This window comes from Fukomys damarensis, unplaced genomic scaffold, assembly GCF_012274545.1.
Source record: "Fukomys damarensis isolate Sample0158 unplaced genomic scaffold, DMR_v1.0_HiC HiC_scaffold_3, whole genome shotgun sequence".
Classification (NCBI taxonomy): domain Eukaryota; kingdom Metazoa; phylum Chordata; class Mammalia; order Rodentia; family Bathyergidae; genus Fukomys; species Fukomys damarensis.
In genome coordinates, this window is record NW_022900915.1 from 43,664,684 (window position 1) to 43,680,926 (window position 16,243).

The 16,243-nt window shown below is 42.4% G+C and overlaps 1 protein-coding gene across 4 annotated transcripts in view; it reads left to right on the forward strand.

Annotated features, from left to right (window-relative positions):
• The window catches only part of Ssbp2 (single stranded DNA binding protein 2), a 256,100-nt gene that overhangs the window by 100,641 nt on the left and 139,216 nt on the right, over window positions 1-16,243 (forward strand). For all 4 annotated transcript variants that reach the window (XM_010642855.3, XM_010642858.3, XM_010642864.3 and 1 more), the window contains exons 3-4: window positions 2,054-2,115; window positions 13,674-13,758. In XM_010642855.3, coding sequence (XP_010641157.1) covers window positions 2,054-2,115; window positions 13,674-13,758 — 147 coding nt within the window. The remainder of the gene's footprint in view (window positions 1-2,053; window positions 2,116-13,673; window positions 13,759-16,243) is intronic.

Sequence of the window (16,243 nt, forward strand, 5' to 3'; positions counted from 1 at the left end):
AATTGGAAGTTAATATCACATCTTTATTTTTAAGCTCACATTTTATGAAAGAGGTACACCTGTCCCTCAAATCAGGAATGTATTCCAAAATTCAATCCTTAAGGTATAATGTGGTCTACAACACATTAATCCCAGTCTCTTGCCAATTTCTGGGTCCATGATGGTAACTGATGTTCATATTGATGTTAATGACAGTGATCTTCATGTGCCCCAAGATTCCCAAACACCTTCTGATTCAAAAACTTCAAAAGTGGAATTCAGTGAAACAAATTGGGCACAGAAAAACAAGTATTCTGTGTTCTTCTGTGTGGAAGCTAAGACATCTGCCTCCTGGGTGCAGTGAGTGGAGCGGGGTGGTGCTGTAAGGGCCCCACAGAGTGGGGAGTCTAGGCCAGCGGGATGTGGGAGGTGGCTCCCCCAGCTCTGTCCCCAGGCAACACAGCAGGGTGGGTGTTATTTGGGTTTGGGATTTCCCCACACAAAGACATGGGCAAATCCCCACAGAGGTTCTGATGTTACACATGATGTGTGTGTATGTGTGTGTCCTGAACTGTCGCACTGCTCTCCCTAAACATACAGTATGCATTCAATTACTGTGTGTCCATGAAAAGTAAAAAATTTGTTAGGTTTTATTTATGATATTTTAGTGGACATCTAAATTGTATGTATGTAATAAGCCAGTTGTATAGAATACCGGCCCCCAAATGATCTGAAATAAATAAAAGCTTAATTTTGTTACATGATTGACCCCTACTCATCCCATTTATACCAGAATATAGACAGTTTTTCCTTGGTTCTGACACTGGCTGCTTTATGCGAGATTTCCACAAAGATATTTTACACCCTTCTTATTCGTAAGCTAAAATTGTTTGGCACATACCTAAATACTTCAGTATTTTTATGGAAGGTCACTGGAATTTTGTGTTGTTGACAGTGATGCAGAAATAAGTTTTTATAGGGATGCTCTTCTGGGGAAAGAAAAACAATAACAGCTAAGAGTCACTGGGCATTTCCTGCACTCAGTCACTCTGCTAAGTGGCTTTCACTGAGCAGTTTTACTCCTCAAAACCGCCTTTTGAGGAAGGTGTATACTGCTCACCCGCTGGATGAGAGCTGCCACAGAAGACTTAAGTATCCTCCCCAGTGCGCACAGCAAGTATGTGGGGATCCCGTGTGTGTGTCCACACCTTGCTCAGCTTCAGGAGGATGCGTTTAATGCTCTTACTTCAGGAGGGGCCATGGGTAGTGGTATGTCAGTCAGGATCTAGACTCATTAATTAGAAGCACATTAAATATTTTAACAGAGAGTGTAATGTAGGGAAATACGTGAACAGATTCTCAAGAACCAAAAGTGAATGCAGTGATTATAGTTTTATAAAATTAGTAATCACCATAGCAATCACCAGGGTCAGGGGACAAGAGGGAAGAGGCTGTAGCCAACAGGGAGAAGAAGAGAAGCCTCACATAGCTGAGTTTGAGACCCACAGGGGCGAGAGCTGAGTGGCTGCTGGGACCTAAGGAGTTGAGGGTTGACTGGCAGAACTTGGCCTCAAACCTCAGGGCAGGGTGTCTCCTGTGTGTGGAATGGAGGGGAATGAAGGCTGGCTCTCATGTTGAAAGAAGCTGCAGCTGTCATGGTCATGGGTTGATCGGATGAGTCCACCCTGACAGGAAGCAGCCTCTTTTCCCTCTTCCCATTCTAGTCTCCCACCCCTAGCTCAGCTCATGGAGCCTAACATGGCTTCTGGGCCATTAAATGGAGACTAAGGTGGGGTGCACATGGCCACCTCAGCATCGTGCTGAGACACAAGAGTGTGCGAACTGGCGGTGAGGAGGCAAACCAGAAATTAATGGTGAGAACTCTTGGAGACTAATTCAGTCTATAAATCATGGTGTGAAATGCTTAATTGGAAAACTTGAGTAAATAATAATATGACAGTGATGAAAACCGTGAGAATTACCATAGTATTTTAAGTGGAAAAAATATTGCTTTGTAATATCTGTGGGAAACTATTATTAGGAAAATATTTAATATCTTTTTTATTCGTTTTAGATAAGATGGGAAAAAAACATCACATTGGGGGAACCTCCGGGATTCTTACATTCTTGGTGGTGGTGAGTATTTTTTGCATCATTTTTGCTAGAGTAATAATTATTCCAGTAGGCCTGCACTACACCTGCTTATGATTTCACGCTTCTATTTTTCATTTTCTAAAATTGTTATCTGAGGAGTAACACTTTTAAGAAACAAAAAATCAAAACCAGATTACTGATATTCGATGTAAAGATACTGCTCCTGAATCAAGAAGGAATTGAAACTCGTATGTGGACTCTTCAACGGTATCATTTTCTATTACTGCATAACAAAATGCCAGGCAGTGGGGGAGACAGCCATCTCTAACTCTGGCCCCACTGTGGGGGTCCTCACCTTGCGACCTCAACTGGACACAATTATCTCCCAAGGGCTGCATCTCCAGGCATGGTCACATAGGGAGTCTGAGGAGATGCATTTCAGTCTGTAGTAGTAACACATGACCTGGCACTTACAGTGTGCATGGATTTCTGCTTACTGACCAGCTGTGGGGTTGCTCTTTCTTGTCTAGCAAGTTGTCATGTGCTGTCCACTAGCTGAGTAACCACAGCTTTGACTGGCCATTCCAGCTTCTTAGAACCCTCATTTCTCTGCTTGGGGGAATTGGGAGTGAAAATAATGGCTTGATTGGCATCTTTTGTAAGAGGCCAATTCTATTCCAAAATAGTAGCCACTCATTAAACAAAATCTTCCAAGAACAAGAGGGGAGTGAGTTATAAATAAGCAGGTACTGATGTCATTTTTATCTTCATTTTCTTGAAAAGAACAAGCATATTCTTGAGAAATACTTTTCTGATTTAGTGTTCAACAGATACTGAAATATCCACTTGGATTTTTAAAAGTGGGCTTTGGGGGGGATTTTTGCCATAGCAGTGGTACCTTTTAAAGTTTTATTTACTCATGAGGCTTTGGGCAAATTCCTTTTTGCAGACCTAGTAGCATTTATTTATTGTACTCTGTCAACAAAGCTTTTCAGAGCCTTGTATATGCCAGGCGCAGTACTCCAGATAGGGACACAGTGCAAATAAAATGGATGCACATCCCTCCGTCCCTCTCGGGCCAGTGTATGGAAAACAAGCAGCTTGTACCATTAGGGGAGCATTGAGTGTGGTGTAGGCACAGGCTGAGCCCATTTCACCTGGAGGAGCTGCTGTCTGGACTGAGGCTGCAGTGTGTAGAGAGCTGGCCAGAGAGACGTGGAGAGATGGAGGAGAATGTCGTCATACTGGGCACAGGACCCGGACGAAGCAGAGACGGTGCGCCATGCAGGAAGAGGGGAGTTTCAGTGTGGTGGACACTGAGGTGATGGTGTGCTTAGGGACGAGGCTGGGTTAGCGAGCAGGGAGTTAGGTGTAGTTGCAGAGACAATACAGGAGAGAGGTCTGACAATATCGCACGTGACCACGGTCGAGTGTCACCGGGGACTCAGCAGGGACATCCAGAAGCAGAGAAGCACCCAGAGCCATGGCAGTGAGTGTGGGAGTAGGGGGTGGAGTGGGATGTGACACGTAGGTCTGGGGAGGCACTAAGCTTCTGGGTGCACTGGACTCCAAATCCATGCCACCCATGTGGGGCTGTTGGGCAGGCAGCCGGGCACATGCACCTGGTGTCAGAAGAGAGGAAGACAGGTGAGTGGTGTGGTCCTCCCGTAAGGGATGAGTGGGCTTTGTAGAAGTTGGTTACATGAGTAATGCTGTAGGGATAAGGACGAAGGGGAGCTTATGAAGGAGACAGCCAAGGAGGTAGAGGAGCACCAAGGAGAGTCACGTCTGAGCAACTAAGAATAAGGGAGGTTAGAGAAGGAAGAAGAGAGCTTAGGTGAACAGTAGCAGTAGGAGTGACAGTCCTTAGTGTGGGGGAGAGGCCGAGGCTGCTGGTGGCTTCTGCAGGATGATTGGTCGGTGGAGAAGGCACTGGGGCTCAGGAAGTGGGAACGGTGGGTGTGGTCAGTCCGAGCGCGGGGTCAGCTCTGACGGGGAGGCCTCCCAGCTGGGCGGGAGAGACCCCGCCTGTGTGTGTGCACAAGGACCCGGCTGAGGGGCAGTGGTGTGCACCCCAAGGCTGCCCTAGCTGGGATGGCCGGAGCACAGTGCCTGCCTGGGAGGGAGAGAGGAGATGGCAGGCTCTGCCACTCTAGGAAGACAGTGTGGGCGTCTGGAGGTTGACAGTAAGAAAGTCGGTTTCTGTTCAGATTGCAGACAAGGCCTGGGGACCTCTACTGAGGGAAAGGAAAATGGTCACGCTGAGCTTTTAAAAGTGAAGAATAATTTTAAAAAAACACTTATAATCTGTACAGATACAGAGAGCTGACTAGGAGCACACAGAAGGCCACGCAGTGCGGAAGGCCTGGTTGCTATTGGTGCACACTAACGCATGGGGACATTGGTGTGTCCATACCATACAGATACAGAGCTGACTAGGAGCACACAGAAGGCCACGCAGTGCGGAAGGCCTGGTTGCTATTGGTGCACACTAACGCATGGGGACATTGGTGTGTCCATACCTCGTCGGCACCACTGTGCCCATGGTCAGACGGTATTGATGGGGCTGCCATCAGGGTGGCACCACTATGCCCAGGTGTTTGGCTTCTGTGCAGAGCAGGTGGCAGAGGCAGTTTCTGCACAGGGAGCTCAGCTCTTTCCGCCTTCCGTAGAAGCATTGCTTGTTAGCACCTCACGTTCCCGTTCCTTAGAAGAGGAGAGCTGTGCTAGTGCTGGGCAGGTGCTTCCTTGTCTTTACATAACACCACGTTTCCGGGTCTGTCCTGAGACCGTGCCTTCCCCGGGCCCCATGGGCGCACGGGACCGCACTGGGTCAGTTGTAGTTGTGGTTTCTGTCTTTCCTCACGTGCCTGTGGCAGGAGCAGGTGCAGCCTCCGGCTGAGCTTCGTTCCTGTATTTGGAGCCACAGTCCTGACAGTTAAGCACGCCCACTGTGCTGCTTTCCTGGGGTTCCGCTGTTCTCCTGTACAGTGTTGCCAGTGTCCAAGCTCAGTTCACACAGTGTGCATTTAGGGATCTGGACTGTAAATCGCTAACATTTCTGAATGTCACCGAGGCCTCTCACCGCTCACACCTGACGCTCTGCGAGTTTCCAGTTAGGTCTGCAAGACACCTGTCCCTGCTGGATCCGTGGGTTAACAGAGGGAGCCTTTGAAGAGTTTCCCATTAGTGTGTTCATTTCATGCACCTATTCCTTTTTATAAGCTTTCTTGTGAACTTAAATCAGTCCCATGCTCTAGATGAGTGACAGTAACTTGTGGTCTTTGGCTTTTTGCTTCTGTAAACTTTAGTTTGTTGTTCTTAGCTGTCCAAAGGTGCACCTCTTACAGATGCACCACTGCTTTTTCTTGTCATATTACTCTGATGATTCAAGGGTGTCCTTCCTGTACAGCTTTGATCTTCTGAGTGACCATGCATATTTAATAGGAGATATCAATAAATTTCATATAATTGGCCCATAAATATTTTCAAACTTTTTCTCCCTTAAATCTAGTACATGCAAATATATAGGAAGAATATTTCTTTTTTTAAAAGAGTATTTTTAATGTTTTTAGTATTTATCCCCCTAAAGCTATTAACATACTCCTGAAGCACCTACTTCATCTGTATAAATACGTGATTCTTCACAATCTTGAAGTCGTGGAATCTTCCGAATGGATGAGAGTTGTGAATCCCCTCTTATGGAAAATGTCTAGACCCTTTGTCATTGTGTACAGAGGCCCCTTCTTTGGGCTTCAGAGCCAGCAGATGCCTGTCATACTTCTCTAGAGAGAACTGGGCTTCCTAAGCTGTGTTCCAGTGAAGGTTCAGGACTGTGATGGTGGTTGTCTTTTTACATGGAGCAGGAAGGCTGTTGCTGCTGTTGAGGTCTAGATGATTAGGAGAGTATATATTCTTCCAGAGCTTACTGCTTGTGTCTTTGGTCAAATTAAGATCCTTGGGTGGGCCAATTGTACTATTACGACTTCTTTTTCTCTTTTTGTAGGATATTTGAAATGAGAATCTTCCCATTTTGTAAGCCTCTTCAGCAAATGTTTACAAAGTAAAAACTATGCTACTTTCAAAGAAAGGAGAGGTCAGTAGTAGGAGAGTTCAGCAGCTAAAACTCTCATAAAAGAAGTCAGTGTTGGTTAAAAGCCCAGAGCAGAAGCAATGCTCACCTCAGTAGAAGCAGTTAATCGCATCACGAGAGAAGGTTGAGTGAGAAAAAGGCATTTTGGGAAGGACCAGTCAGCATACAATCTCAAAAGGAGGGCGGTGTGCACTTAGGGTATGACAGGCAATCGAGCAGTCGACCCATAGGAGCAGTAGGAAAATGTAGGAGCAGTAGATGAAAGTGGGGCCAGATCATGAAGTGCTAGAATACATGAGGGATTTGAGCCCAGGGCCTGTGGATTTTAGACAAGGTGCATGGCAGGTCCCATGTGCCGCTCACTTGGCATCAGCATAGAGACAGGTTGAAGTGAGCTGAGAACCAAGGCAAGCTTGCCTGACACTTGAACGGTGCAGGTGAAAGGAGAGAAGGCGAGAGGTTCCAGGCAGCAAGGCCGCCGAACTCCCAAGGCCTAGATTCGCAGGATGGCGTGGATGGCACTGCTGAGAGGGAAGTGGGTATAAGGAGAGCGCGGCTGGGGAGCTCCCGCCTTGGCTGGGCCTTTACACCCGGAGCTGCGCAGAGCTCAGAGCCAGTCAGCCAGTCTTAGCCCCAAGGTGGCTGCTCAGGTAGGATTCAGCCCCTTCAGCTGCACAGCAGAGGGGAACTGGAGGTGACACTGTCCTGTGGGACAGAGGGGAGCAGCATCTGCCTGGGTCTGGAACCTGGGAATCAACATTGACATGTAGGTGGATTAAGAGGATCATCAAAGAACAGTACACGGAAAGGAAGGAGAGTGATGGAGAAAGAAGAGCGTAGGCAACCTGGAAGCTTCCCAGAAGAGCAGCCCAAAATCCGGGCTCCTCGGGGTGAGAGCGGCCGGAGGACTTCTGGGCAGTGGGCAGGGAGGACGCTCGGTGCCCTGTGCAGTCCAGCTCCCCTGTCGGGATGGAGGGAAGAGCTCCGCCAACCGCAAGGCTGAGGGCGTGCAAAGGGTTTACAAGCACAGAGGAGCAGAAGGGAGTCCAGGAGGAACAGGGCCCGAGGCCTGGACAGGAGAGGGGCAGGCAGCTCCCTCCCTCCAGGTTCGCTTCCTTTTCTCAGCCCTCACTTGCCTGCTCCAGCTTCCTATCTGTAAACATCCCCAGTTCTTCCACATAAAATTGAAGACACCTTTAAAAATAATTTTAGGCCCATACATTTATATTCTGCAATTATGTAACATCACTGAGAAAATGGGTTAATAATTCAGATTATCATAGGGTTCAGTTTCTTTCACATGTCAGTTAGAACTCTAGCACTGCAGTGTGCTAGCATGCTAATGATTGTCATGAGCGATACCAGGTAGAACTAAAAGTCAGCAAATACCTGCATGAAATCAGTCATATTGGAGTCAGCTCGTTCACTGGAATGGTGTATTATGACTTTTGTCTTGTAGGTTTTCTTTGAGCAGGTATTGCGTAACTAAGCCTATTTGAATTGAGTTAAACTGAGCATTCATTATATAAGACAGGGGAGGTGACTATTAGGACAGAAGGAGTATAATTGGTAAGAAAGGTAGGAAAGCATAAGGAAGAGAAAGAAAAAAAGTGGTGTGGTTAGGCTGTAAAGAAAAGACACAGTTTAGCCTGGAGATGAAAACGGATGAAGAATACAGAGTATCATTTGTAGGGAGAAAACCCGAATGGGCTCTTCCGTGAAGGGTGAAGAACTGGGAAGGAAGGTGAGGCAAACTGGATTAGTTAATAAGAAAACTGCTTTTCCTGAATATACTGGCAATATGTGACTTTTGTGGCACAGTTTTAATACCTTTAAACTTCTTTTGAAAGTACTTGCATTCTTGTCATCTCTTCGTATCTGTACAGACCCCTGATTACAGGTACTGTGTTCTTCCTTTTTACATAAAGAAATCAGGAAAAAAACATTTCTTCAAGGTCAAATTTAGGAGTAGAATTGAAGTTTTCTGAATTGTAATCAGAGCTCATCCCAATAGCACAATATTTATTAACCACAGGGCTGGATTCAGCAACTCACTACTATTAATACAGCTTTAATTACATTTCCTATTTGAACATCATGAATGGCAGAAGTCAGGCAATGTGTATAAAAAGAGACTTGGAAAATGCCCGAGCCCTGTCTGTATGGAGGCCTTCACAGATCACGGCAGCTGCATGTAAGACAAGGGTAGTTCCACAGGACACACAGGAAAAGAGAGAGTATTCCTTCTGGGGTCAAAGATGGAATGACAGTGCTTGCATCTACCATACTCCTATAACAGCTGACGTTGCCTAATCACAAAGCAGTATAAACCTGTCCCTAATCCAAATAAGGAGCTATGAAAATGAACTGGTGGTTCCATACTTCCATTAGAAGTAAAATAATGTAATATTCAAGTCAAACTGTGTCACTAACTCACTCTGTGTTATTTAACTTTTCTGTATCTTAGCTTCTCATATATCAAAGGGATAGTAATTAGGAGAATCAAAGACTTAAATGTATAATGCCTAGGCTATGATACTTAAATTTAGTACGTACTCATTAAATGTTAAGGTTTTTTTGTTTGTTTGTTTTTTGATTTTTTGTTTTTTTGGCACTGGGGATTGAACTCGGGACCTTATGCTTTCGAGGCAGGCAGCAGAACCACTGAGCTAAATCCCCAAGTTATTCGTTTTTTTTGTTTTTTTGAGACAGGGTCTCACTATGTAGTTGAGACTGACCTGGAACTCACTATGTAGCCCAGGCTGGTCTCGAACTCACAGTGATCCTCCTGCCTCAGCCTCCCGAGTGCTGGGATTACAGGCGTGCGCTACCACACCCGGCTAAGTTATTCGTTTTTGATTATACTTTAAAATGTGAATCTAGTGGTTCTACCACCTGCCTTGCAACCATAAGGACCCGAGTTCAATCCCCTGTACCAAAAAAAAAAAGAATCTATTACTAATGCAGGAATTTTGTGAGAATTTTGTTATAGGGGAGCAAAATTTATGCTTTCATTTTTAAAGTATTAAGTAATCTCAAAGAATAATACAAGTACACATATGTGAAATTTCTAAGATGAGGAGGAGGTCCATGCGTATGTTATGTAAAAGCATCCTTGGTGTTATGAATGGATAGTTTTCTTCATTCAAGATAGTATTAGTCAACCTTCTATTATGAACACCTGAGATAATCACCTTACAAAAAGGAAAGGTTTCATTTTGTCTCAGTTTGGAGGTCCCATGGGTGACTCTGGCCTGTGGCAGCTCATGGTGGGGTGCATGGTGGAATGACCATTCACCTCAGGTGCTGGGACACAGGAGGAGGAGGAGGAATCAGAAGACCTCTCTTCAGACTCCATGTCTTCAAGGATGCACCACCCCTGGATAGCACCACTGGGGAGTGCGCCTCTGACACGGAGACCTTCGTGAGCCATGGCAGATCCAAACAGCTCACCAGGGTATTATGAGCAGCTCACATTCATGGAAGTATTTTTGGCCCAATCTTAGAGAAATGACGTCCTCAGCAGTTGTGGCTTGAGCTTACAACAGTATGACTTGTTCTTCAGAAAAATAGTTGTCCTCAGGTTTTTGTCTTTTATGTTTTAATTTTTATCTTCAGAAGGCCGTTGATCTGACTAGCAGCATGCAGGCTGTGTATTATGTTAGCACCCTGTCTTCTGGGACACACCTAGCCCATTTGTTAGCCTTCCTGGACTCTCCTGGCAGCTGTCTGTTTCTGTGTTCCCTTAGTACTAAGGCCTAGCCCCATCTCCATATTGCCATAAGTGTTTGGGTAAGAATCACTAAGTTGGGGATGTTATGTTTTTCTTCAGTTTATTCAGGGAAGGCTCTAATAATAATAAATAAGACAAGAACCAAACTGGTATATTTTATAAATTTTGCTTCTCTATGTTTAGCATCTTTTTCCATTTGGAAAATGAAAATTTTTTCACTTGTTGCTGTTTAGGAATAAGAGAATGTCTATGATAATCAGATGCATTTCAAAGATAATATTCTGCTTTCAAACTTAACATGTGTAGGGATTAGAGGAATCAAGAAACTCTTCAGTCCCCAGCATCTCAGGCTCTAGAGAGAAGTTTGTCTGAATAGAGCTTCAGAGTTCTTTTCTCTAGGCCCCCTTGGGAACCCAGGCACAAGGTGAGTGGGTTATGGAAGACGAATAAAGCACCCCAGTAAAATCTCTCCAGTGAGGGGCACATCGAGTGTTGCTGTAGCCTTACCTCCCAAGATGCCTGGTTCTTCCTCTAAGAGATAGCCCATAGTTTTGTATAGTAATACCATGACCATAATATGAGCTGTAAGCATCTGCCCACAATATTTGTGAAATCTGTGTGACTTATGAAATGGAACTTCTACATTTAATTATTTTAATTAATTGATTAATTGTAGTTCAGCTCATCCATAGTTTTAGATTCATATGTGCCATGGATTATATGTCTTTTTCTTGGGCAGTATATAACATAGCATATTATGTAGGCTAGGCATTTAATAATATCTGAAATAATATTTGAGGAAGAAATACTGTTTAATCTTGTTTTTTATTTCATGAAGGATTTGTAGAGGTTCTCTGATTTTGACTTCCTTAACCTCTTTATTTTCTAAATTTCAAAATAAGACTGTAAAAATAAAGTCATTCATCTGCTATCTCACAAAGCCAAGCATGGATCAATTACAGAATGTGGACAAAATAATACACTGTGTTCTTACCGCAGCATTTATTGCTGAGGTGTAGCCAATCATTTTTCAGTATTGTGACTGCACTTTATTAGTCTTCTATAACCCACTCAACTTGTGCCTTGGTTCCCAAGGGGGCCGAGAGCAAAGAACTCTGAAGCTCCGTCTACACTGTGTCACAATACTACTAGACTCGTCTTACTGGGCCAAAGGATTGTCGAACTTTTAGAAAAGAAAATATTTTTTTATCTTTCCTACCTACAATTCTTAGATGTAAGAAAATATGGATGCTTCTAAAATAGGTGAAGCATATTTTAAAACACACATATCCTAGCATTAAACATAAATTTGTTCATATGTTTTTAATTTTAAAATTAATTTTATCCTTTAATTTTCATAAGATATAACATTATTATAGACAGTTCTGAAACTCTCCTGATAAGTTGTGTTTTAATTTTAAATGAAGAGTTGCCCTGTTTTTATAAGAATCCTTTAACTCTTCTTGATGCCCCATCCCCTTTGGTGCCTAATTAGCGTTTGTTGGTGGAGCACAGAAAGCACACAAAGTTGCATCTTGAGTGATGCAAGATGGGGCCTGAGGTCAAGGCTTGCATGGATAACATTTTTAAAGGGTACATTCCTTCACCTTTACTGGAGATGACATGGAAGCCATATGGGGTTCTTAGAAATTACACATAAAAACTTATTTTTAAAATTATTACTAACTTGTTTTATTTTCTCTAAGCTTGATCTTACAAATTTGACTCATACTACTTCAGTGAGGACAAACCTAAAATAGAAGTAGAACAGTACAGTATTCTCTGACAAATATTTAATGTAGTTACATATGTAAGTAATCATTTCTTGTATTTGTTTAATAACTTGTAGGCTGTACTCAATTAAAACACCAAATCACTTAAAAGTACTATGATAGAAAAAAATTTTAGAGCTCTTATGGTACTTGCTGGGAAAATAAGAAAATTAAGGAACAAGAAAAGCTATTCAGATGCTTGTCATAATATTATTTATGATATCTGATTAAACTACATACAATTTAAACATTACATTTAAAAGTTCTGGCTTTCAGGGCTTTGAAGTTCCTTAAGAACATGAAGACAAGTAATTGCAGTAGACCACAATTCATAACAAACTTGATCCAGGTGAAAATTTTAGTGGTATCCTTGAATATCGACAGGTCTCGTACTTTTTATCTTAGTAGAGCTCTAGGGAGGACAAGTACAATTACTTTCACACTTGTAAAAATATTGAAAGTTACTTAAATTACTTTTGTTCTTACCTTCTTTGTATTCCTTGCTTATTGTAGGAATTTAATAAGTAATCAATTTTCTTTCCACTTAATAGGAAAGGAAATAATAAGCATTGCATTCAAGGAAATTTTGGCAGTACCCAATCTTTCATGCTCTTCCTCTCTGGGGTAATCTTATTTTCCTGAACTGTGAACTTACGTTGTGTCGTAAGGCCTTTGGAATGTTATCTCCCAGCAGAGGAAAAATCCTGACTACATGAGTCTTTGAAAGTCAGCAATTCAGGTTCAGTTTATCCAGTTTTATTATGCTCTTACTACCTCTGTCGCTGTCTTGTTGGTGGTCCTAGAACTATGTATGATTTTAAGCTTTTATGCAAGCTTGTGACTGTATTCATTAATTCACACTATGTGCTTACCATAGGGCACACATGGGCCTTATGTTATATCATTTAATCTTCCTAGAAGTCCTAGTATATTGAGGAGGAAACGGTGTTTCTGGCAGTTTAAAAAGCTTGCTCAAGGGTTCCCATAGCTGGTTCTCAGAGAACAGGCATCTTTCTCAGATACATACTGCCCTAAGCCTGCCATTTTGACCATGGGCTTAGCCAACCTTCCCTTTTTATAGGAATGGAAAGATGGAATAAAAATAACTGCATCAATGTTATAATTGCCTTTGTGCAAAACCAGTATTTTACCCAATTGCTTTCCTGGTCTTTGAGTACCTTTCTTATGCTTGCTGTTAGTTTGATAAATGGAAGGATGACCAGAGCTTTATGTTTTGCAAGAAATACATATATTTTTAATAGGAGGAAAAAAAGGAGTTAGATTGGATTGTTTTATTTTCAAAATTACTTATTTTTCTAAAAGATCAGGAAATAAAGATATTTTATGAACATATATTCATTTGACCAGTGTTATTTAATAATGAAGGTATATTATGAAGGTAATAATGAAGGCCTGTGAGTTGGACAACGGAATTATCCTAAAAAATTTAATGAACCACTTTATCCCTTAATGATTAAATTAGCATAGCATAGCAGGCATGGTGGTACAGGCCTGTGATCTCAGCACCCTGCGAGGCTGAGGCAAGAGGAGTCTAAGTTTGAGCACAACTTGGACAGTATAGTGCTTAGCAAGACCCTGTCTCAAAAAGGAAAGAAAGAAAGAAAATAAATTATTTACTGTGTCTGTTCTTCATGGTAAAAGTATTATACATTACTTCAGTCAAATCTAAGTAATGTTTACGGCAGTTATAAGGATGAAAATTTAAATGATTGATGTTTTGGCAAGTCTGGGTTGATTCCCAGAACCACGATAAAAACATTGTTTTAAAATTGTTTAGACTTTTAGAAAAGTTCTTATTGGCAATTTTGAAAGATGGCTGGTGTTATCCATTTGTTGCATAAAGAGCAGCCATGCTTCTCATGAAGTTAAAGAAATAGTGTCCTGAAGAACTTTTGGATAAAGAACTGCATGACTCTTGGACTCTTAAGTGCGATTCCCCCGTGTTCATGGCTTTCTCAGTGTCCCTGTGGTTGCTTTGCAGTGTGTTCTGGGATCTCTACTGTGCAGCTCCAGAGAGACGGGAGACCTGTGAGCATTCGAGCGAAGCCAAGGCCTTCCACGACTATGTAAGTGGCTCGTTCTCTAGGAGCTGCGGGCAGGCGCCTTTCTAACCACTGTTTTTGAAAAATGCACTAGATCATCTATTCCTTTGTTTTGGCACTTAATAAATCGGTGTTCTTCTTTCTTTATTTCCCTTTAATATGGACTCATAGTTTAAAAATGAAATGCCAAGGGGTGTTTAAGGCTTGTAGAACCTTAGGCTGGACAGCAGCCTAATGCCACGCTGGGAAGGGTGTTGCTTACCCTGTTTGACTTGTGAAATTCCAAATTTGTATAAGTGAAATAGTCATTCATTATTATCCAAAGAGATTTGTCACAAGATTTCTGGAAATATAATAAGCTCTTATTTTGCCTGTAAGTTTTTTAAATGAATAAATATTCTATTCTCTTTTTGTACCTTTTTGGGTATATAGCACGAGACTAAATACTGTATCTTCTCCACAGAATTCTGTTCCATAAATGAAACTTATCATGGATTAATAGAAATATCAGACAGTACAGCAGAAGAGTCTAGGAAAAAATAAAAATGAGAATTTGTATTTTCTTAAATTCTGAAGGAAGGGTGGGCTTTGGCATAAACATTTTTCAGAACTGCAAGTCTGATTTTAGATAGCTGATTATATCAGGAAGTAGAATGGGAAAAAAGAAACAAAGCAAGGACAATTTTCCTCAGGGAGAAACTTCATCTGAGAATGAGAAGATGGCACTGTGAAGGGTCTGGGGAACTCTGCGGGTTCCCTGTGTTTAGGGGCAGGCAGTCTATTCCTGGAGGTGGAAGTAGGGCTGAGCCTGAGGAAGTCCCCATGCTAAGGAGGAGGGATCCGCGCTGGTTGGGAGAGGAAGGGACACACTGTGCAAAAGTCCTCAGAAACCAGGACCAGGCTCAAAAGGGAGAAAGACCTTGTTCTTCTAACAAAAATAATTGGGTCCTACACCAGAGCGTAGAACTGGCCAGAATTAGAATTCCCAGAATAGCACAGGGAGGGATGGAGACTTAGGATGTGGAAATGGTGGGCCCTGGATAACTCACGAGAGGCGAAACAGTGACCTCATGGGATACTGGCCCTCCCTGTACCGATCAGGCACTCTTGGCACCGTGGAGGGTGTAAAGGATGCACTGCACATCAAGAGAAAGCAGCAAACGGTGGTCAGAAAAGGGCGGACAAGGACACCCTTGTTTATCTGTTTATCTGAACGACCTTGCTTTTATGTATATATTTATTTAATTTTACCTTTGGTCGATGTTACAAAGTAAAGCAGAGACACAACCAGGAAAGCAGAAGGCATCTGGGTTTCATGTGACCCCAGCTCTTCTGTCCCTCGGACCAGGATGGCCATGCAACTTTCAGCCGGTCAGCCACAGAGGATCGTTGGCGACTGGGTGGCCAGAGGTAGTGCCAGTGCTGTACTCAAGGAGATAGATGGTGGGCAGGCTGCAGGTTAAGACATGAAATTCCATCCCTGAGAAAGACGCACCCTGCTGCCCTCCGTAGGGGCCTGGGGGGCAGCGCTGGAGTAATCCCACGGCAACGCTTCAGGAGGTGAGCCAGGCCATGGTCTGCTGTCACGGTCTCTCCCATCCCTTCCAATCCCAGGGCTGCTCACAGCTAGGAGGTTGAGAAATCCGCTTGCTACTTTCAGTGCCTTTGAAAATGAACATTCACCAGAGGTGGGAATAAGACAGAGTGGATTTCAAAGGAAAAGCAACATTACTATGTGATTCGGTGTTTGGATTTTGTGAGACATTACAAATATTAGCACATTCCATACTAATTGCATGTTTAATTTTATCTTAAATTTTAGTATTCAGGGAATCAACTTATTCCTAAGTGACATCTTTATTAAAGCCAATGGCTTTTCAGGGCTAATGCATCTCTGACTTTTTAAAATTAGAGGTTGGTGGAAGAATTGAATTTGATTTCTGTAACTTTATATTGAAATTGGTTTTTTTTTCAAAATATATTTGTTTTGTGTTGCTCACTTTTATAATTCTCATGGGGATTTCCTGAATTCTTAATAGTGGACAATTTCTGAAAATGAGCATAACTTATGTCTAATGTGTTAATTATATAGGTTTTAAAGACTTGGTGAAGAAACTAGGAAAAAAAAAAAGGAACAAGCAGTAGATTTTGGTAAAATTCAATCCATTACAGAATCATTCCTATGGCAGATATTAATATGTTTATTGCCAAATTGTAGCATACTTTTTTTGGGGGTGGTAATGAGAATTGAACTCAGGGCCTTGCACTTGTGAGGCAGGCGGTGGCACCACTGAGCTAAATCTCTGGCTGTAACATACTTCTTAAAGAACAATTCTGAAAAATATTTTCTTCAGTAGTTGCATTCTTTGAAATAAGAGAAATATTCACTTGCACTTGCATGTATAAATTTTAACATGTTTAAAAGTTACTCTTCTTTCATATGTGGTTATGTCTTATTTATAGAATTGAGTGTATAAATGTACTATAACAAAGTGCATTTGAAAGATAA